The 7,183-nt window shown below is 29.9% G+C and overlaps 1 protein-coding gene across 1 annotated transcript; it reads left to right on the forward strand.

The window, feature by feature from the left end:
• The first annotated feature begins 3,763 nt into the window (after window positions 1-3,763).
• LOC126700381 (expansin-B18-like) lies at window positions 3,764-6,723 on the forward strand. The gene is made up of 4 exons (XM_050398503.1): window positions 3,764-4,040; window positions 4,149-4,261; window positions 5,281-5,474; window positions 6,154-6,723. The coding sequence occupies exons 1-4, from the start codon at window positions 3,869-3,871 to the stop codon at window positions 6,488-6,490; spliced, it is 816 nt and encodes a 271-aa protein (XP_050254460.1). The 5' UTR covers window positions 3,764-3,868; the 3' UTR covers window positions 6,491-6,723.
• The last annotated feature ends 460 nt before the right edge of the window (window positions 6,724-7,183 follow it).

A 7,183-nucleotide genomic window follows, 5' to 3' on the forward strand; every position in this document is an offset into this window, starting at 1 on the left:
TGGACCCTTAGTCTACCGACAAAGTACTTTTTTGGGGTGAAGAGCTTGATACACAATATCTGATAAAAAAAAAAAAAAAAAAAGTGTTTTGTTTAAATAATATACTTGAATAGTTTTATAAATCATTATATAATGGATTGAAAAAAATAGCTTCAAATTAGTTTGGAACCAAACTTTTGCCCCGTAAAATTGAACTGAGCGAAACATGATTTATTATTGCCTTGCAAAATAGTCAAGAAAATTTGGCTCTATATTGCATCAGTGGGGTCAGCTTAGGTGTCTTTTGGGCCTGGGGTTCGGCTTTTTGAGGGAGTGTTTTCTTTTTCCCATTTTTTTTTTATTTTTTTAATAATAATCTATTATTTTAAAGGTTTATTAAGCAACAATGTCCAAGCTTACACACACCAACAAGAGAGAGAGACAGCAGCCAAAAAATGCCGTCTCGGAAGTTTGGCATCTTGGACAAGTTTGCATTTTGAAGATTTGAGAGAAATTATTGTTTGAAAGTTTGGACGTACGTATAATTCCTCATTTCAAGCCATAATTATGAGTCATGTGACTCAAATACGTCAAAGTTCCTAATACAATAACCAATGGCGTTTCACGTTTGGAGCAAATTCCGCTCTCGTTAAATTAAAGATACAATGTCAAAAAGTGGGGTGTGATAGTTCTATTCTGAATTTCATTTTCCTCAGATTTTACTATTATTATTTTTGTTTGGATAAATTACAATTTTTTTTTTTTTGTTATAAGATATAATTTCTACTCTAATATAATCTAAGTGTATATGTGTGTGAAATTCCCTCCTGGAAACTTGAATCCTGACCCTTGCCCCCACACCCCACAAGCATTTATACTTATGAAGTGACCACTACACTAAGGGTGTGCGGTGATGGGTAACTTACAATTTACTTACCTATAGTTTGGCTAAAATTTAAGTTACTTACCTGTGATTTAAAATTTAACACTTTACTCAAGGTTAGCTTAGTTAGATTTTAATAACCCACTTCTGTTAAAAATAGAACTAATATGTAATTTTGCTGTACTTTTATGTCGCACTCCTCTAAAAACACAAAAAAAATATAAAATATTAGATCAAATAAGATAAAAAAAAAAAAAAAAAAAAAAAAAAAAAAAAAAATTAATTGGAATACTTGCATCATAGAATTTCAAACCACATGTAGGTAACTTAAATTTTGATCAAACCTTAGGTAGGTAAAGTGTTAAAATTTAAATTACAGGTAGGCAGATTCTCAAAAAAAAAAACTATAGGTTGACAACTTAAATTTTAGCCAAATCACAGATGAGTAAGTTATAATTTGCCCTTTTTGTTTTTATTTAATAGGAATAAATATATTAACAATTTAAGATCATTTACATTGATACTTTTTTTTTTTTAAAAGAAAATTTTACATTGATGCTTAATACTAGGTATGTAACTTCTTCTTCTTTTTCTTTTTCTTTTTTCTTTTTTACTGTTTACTCAAAAAAAAAAGTTATTTTTTTATTATTATTTAAATATAATGGAGATTAAGCATCTATTCGTTTATAGCATTGTTACAATCTTATGTAATTTATTTATCTCAAACACATGAATACCAAGGGTAAGAATATATTATAGGATATTATTATCCATACGTAGATATATAATGCAATTTTAGAATACCATGAGTATGGGTTAGCTAGGTTAATTTTGTAATACTAGTTACTGTGGTTTCACCATTATGCACTTTTGTAACTATTTATTCATGCCACCTAATATAACAACTATCTTCTTTCTCAAAAAAAATATAACAACTTTCTTTTATTTCTAACTTTCACCATAAAAGCTAGACACATATGCATATAATACTTGTACTTGATTTCTTCTTAACTTGTCTTAGCTTTTCTTTTCTCATGTCTCTTTTGTTATATGAGTCCAAATTTGATAAGGATTGGGTGTAAAATATGAATTTTACACTATCAAATAAAATATTGTTATATCAGCATTTTATTTAAAATTCAATACATCATACCACACTTAATAGCATCTCAATAAACTCTCAATTTGGTTGAATTTATATATGGGTATTAGAATTGATTAGGTGTAGTTGTGCTTATTCTTAAATATGTGATAAAATGATATGGCATGTTGGGATTGAAAGGGTAAAACATTGGTCTTACACTACATCCTTACAGAATTTAATCTCTTGTTGCATATAGATGTATTTTTTGGTAAATATAAATATAAATATATAAATATATATATATATATATATATATATATATATATAATAAGAAATCAGGTTTGATTTACTTCCAATACTTTTTAAAAATGAATCTCCTTTTATTTTAATAAGAAATTGTCACATCACTCACTAACTAAATAAAATGTGAGGATTAAAATCTATTACCACTTGTCATTGTATATTTAAAACAAAAGGACATGTTCAGTTAAAAAAGTATTGAAGGTAAGCCAAATTCTAAGTTAAAAAAGTACTAGAGGTAAGCCAAATTCTAGTTAAGAAATCCATATTCTTTGAGACTATACCTTTAGAGTTACTAGACTAAATTTTATATATCACTAATGTAATATTATGAGTTATATCGTGCTTTTAGAATTACTATATATTAAGCATAATTTATTAATCTAATTAACACACAATTTAATATGAATAATGCTAGAGATACAAATTATTTTACAAATTGCTGATGTGGTGAGTAACTATTGACAAATGAAAAAAAAAATGATATTAATGGTAGGCCTAAATGAAAACCAATAAGAGGTTGACTACATCAACATTTTGTAAAAATGTTGTAAAATAGTTTATAGTTATAGTATTACTCATTTAATATAACAAAGACATCGACGTTTGATTGAGTTATCATGCTTTTAGAATTACTATATATTAAGTATAATTTATTAATCTAACACATAATTTAATATAACAAAGATGTCGAAGTTTGATCCTGTTTTATGTGTACATAGGCCATCAAGTTAAATTAAATTAATCCTTTTACTTTCTCATTTTCTCTTCATGCCTTTTTTTTTTAATTTTATTTTAAATTTTTGATATTTTAACTAGTGGTAGAGCTAGAATTTTTTTTTTTTTTAAAAAAAAAAATTGGGCCAAACTATATATGTGTGCGTGTTTGTGTATATATATAAACTAAGATTTTTTACTCCTAACCATGAAATTAACATTTCTTCTTTCTTTTATAAGATAAATTTTAAAAAAATTCTCGTTTCTTCATAAAAAGGGGAAAAAATAATGTCCATATCTGTGATTTTCTAAAATTAAAAGAATTTTTTATTAAAAAGATTTGCCTATATATTTCTAGGATATGCTATTATGGTATAAGAGTTATTAGAGAAAAATAGTCCATTAATGATATATAAAATTTTCTATTTTTATAAAATACATTAAATACACTTTGAATTAATGAATTATTTATGATATAAAAGTAATTAGAGGAAACAATTAATAGCGATGTATTAGTCATCTAAATAAATGTGTTTGTGTTTTTAATAAAAATCTAGGAGATTTAAATTTATATATATCTAAAATTATTTTATTTTTACCAAAAATATAAAAGGGAGTAGGGATTTTGGAAAAGTCAAGGGCCATGCCTCCCTAACCCCCACGCTAGTCCGCCCCTCATTCTAACACTAACGTGAGTTGAGGTCTTATAAAACTATGATTAAAATAGGGGGAAAAAAATGAAGAACGTGGGTTGGGTGCAAAAGTGCAAGCATTTTTCCTCTATAAATACTGGCAGACTCTTATCAAAAATCATAATCCAAAGTAACCAATAGTAGTGCATTAGGGATTTGTAAAACACATAGTAAATACTACTAGCTAGTGAGAGTGAGAGTGTAGGTGTAGCAATGGCCACAGTACTTCATGGTTTATCCCTTTCCAATATACTAGTTTTCTTTTTCTTCTTTGAGCTGTGTTTTTGCTTCAATCCAAAATACCACAGGTTGTCAACGACTGGAACCTCTTGGTCATCTGCCGGAGCTACCTGGTATGGTAGCCGCGATGGTGCAGGAAGCGATGGTAATATATATATATATATATATATATAGAGAGAGAGAGAGAGAGAGAGAGAGTGAGTGAATTGTACTCTTTGTATTGTGTACTAATAAAATATATTTATGCATGCAGGAGGGTCTTGTGGGTATGGTAATGCAGTGTCACAACCACCATTCTCTTCCATGGTTACTGGAATAGGCCCTTCTCTTTACAATTCAGGCAAGGAATGTGGAGCCTGTTATCAGGTACTATAAACATAGTGTACATTTGGCAAGGAAAAAAAAGACACCCAGTTTTTTGGGACATTTTAGTTCATCTTGACAGGCTTCACAGTACACATTAAAAAAGATATTTAAAACTTATTTTTAACAGTGCTTTTACTAAATAAACATTCAGTAAAATGCATTTAAATGCACTCCTAATTGTAAACTAGAATTGTTTTTGGTTGTTAATAATTTGATAGTTACAATGGAGCTAAAAGAGGGATTTGAATTCTGAATATTATCTCTGAAAACATAAAGAAGTTTCAAACTTCTTGGCAATTGTTAACTCCAACTTTTGATTTCGCACTGAAGTCCCTGGCAGAAATTTTGGACCCATGGAATACTCAATGAACTGAAGTTAAATGATGACATTTGGAACAAGAATGATTGACCAAGTTTCCCTATAAATTGCTCTTTTCTTTGTCACCCTCTCTCTTTTCTTTTTGGATGAGTCATGTCTTGACTTTATTTATTCATAATACATATTCCTTCTATTATACTTTCTTTTTTCCTCCCCCTATGTGGCTTCCTTTCCACTCCGCTATTATTCTATTCACAATAAGGCTAGAAATAAGATCAAGCAATATTGTCACAAAACTATTTCAAATTTTCAATCAATATACTAGGAGTACGTCCATGGTCGGTCGTTAGTTACTTTGTCTTGTTCAACTTCTTTGAATTCTTTTTCCATTACTAGTATAATTCACAAACTGTTGGCCAATGTCTTTCTTTCTTTTTATAATATTATCACCTTTTTTTTTTCTTCTTCTATATTTAGTAGTAAAAGCAATCATGCTTTTTCTATTTATATTTCAAAGAGTTACATACTTCAAAAAGAGGGGAAAAAAATCAAAGTAATTGCTATTTATATTATTCCATAGTTCTATTAATGTACACAATAAAGTTTCGCATGATAAAAATTCTTAAATTGTTGTATTTTTGTTTTTGTTGTTTATGTTATGTTTGGATATATAATACAGAGATTGTTTATAAATTACTAGGTTAAATGTAGCAAACACTCATCTTGTTCGGGAAAACCGGTAAGAGTGGTCATAACGGATTTTTGCCCTGGAGGACCATGCGCATCCGATGCTGCACATTTTGATCTGAGTGGGACTGCATTTGGTGCCATGGCACTTCCTGGTCAAGAAGACAAGCTTCGTGACGCAGGAGTCTTGGAAATTAGTTATGCACGGTAAAACTTCACTCCTCAACCATATACTTTTTTCTTATTCTTGTAAATGTTATGTTATTTTATTTTGCTTGTTTATTTTTACCCAAAAGAACAAAACCTTTTAGTTTCTTTAACGTTATTTAATTAGTAGGCACTTTGTAATGAATAGGTTAAAAAAGTGTACAAGTTCAGAACTTTTTGAACATTAATATATTCGTAAATTAATTAGGATGACATGTGTTTATTAATTCATTAAATCAACACCACCATACACTTTTTTGTCACACTCTTTTTTTTTTAATGGAAATATATTTTATATTCAAACCAACAAACAAACAAGAGCACCTGTACAAGTTATAACATGGAGAAAACTGCAAACAAATACAATCCGAACATGAACAAAAGGACTAAACAAAAGACAAAAGGAATCATCAACTTTATAACTATGGATTGAGTATTACAAGAAGACTAAACACTAAAATTACGTGAATCGCCATGCTCAAAAACATTACTCGGAATATTTGACTTAATGGGCAGCCTTTTTTGTTTTTAATAGGTAACTTGGTAATAAAAGAACACCTTGATAAAGATTGTGGGAAACCAAATTACTTTAATTAGGCAAAACTCCTCTAATAGCAGTTCCATGTAGCTGAAAAATTATAATCAGACAGGCCTAACTAAATTTCTTTATGTTTGGCAGTGTGGCATGTGATTATTCAGGAAAAACCATAACATTTCATGTGGATCAAGGGTCAAACCCATACTACTTTGCTGTAGTGATTGAATATGAAGAAGGAGATGGAGATCTTGGTAGTGTTGATCTGAAGGAATCCTCAACAGAATCAAATGATGAATGGCGTACCATGCAACAATCATGGGGTGCAGTTTGGAAGCTAGATGCTGGGTCACTACTCCAAGCTCCACTCTCCATTCGCTTGACCTCACAGTACTCAGGCCAGACTCTTGTGGCAAAAGATGTCATTCCAAATGGGTGGAAGCCTGGCTCATCCTATAGATCCGTGGTTAATTACCTATGATTATCAACAACTTACAAGTCATCCAAGCCCAACTCCTATATTTCTGAGTTGGTTGAAACTTGAGATGTATTTTGCGTGGACTTAGATTAATGGGGCTAGAATTCAGATTGAAATCTTGCTTATTAGCATTAAAAGATGAATGTTAGCCTCAACTATTTTGAGAAAGTTGTGGTGCATCTAAGCATGTATTACAAATTAGCATATGTTTTAAGAGTAATGAGCTTTTCGTAGTATATATGTTGTTATAGTAGTATAAGTTCTACCACAAATTAGCTACAAATTAAGTGACCTAATGAGATCTTGCTACCCATATGTGACAAGCCTATGCATTCGGCATGCAGAACTAAACAACACAGAGCATATAACCTCGTTAACTCACTACAAAATTAATTTCATTTTGTAATATCTCTATAAGTTCTTTTATCCGAACAAAACAACAAGTACATTATATTATGAGAGAGAGAGAGAGAGAGAGAGAGAGAGAGATGCTTACATGCAAACTCTCAAATAAGAAACAAACAATTTAGCACACCTAGTTTCAACGCTAAAAAAAATAACGGAATCATTTCCATTATCCAGTCCCATCATTCATTTCCATCATTTCTGCTCCACAAAATGCACCAATTTGCAATTATTTGTCCAAGAAGTTCTTGCTCAGCATCAATGCAGACCAAGGTTAATCTTTTTTTATAA

Source organism: Quercus robur, chromosome 9 (genome assembly GCF_932294415.1).
Source record: "Quercus robur chromosome 9, dhQueRobu3.1, whole genome shotgun sequence".
Lineage (NCBI taxonomy): Eukaryota > Viridiplantae > Streptophyta > Magnoliopsida > Fagales > Fagaceae > Quercus > Quercus robur.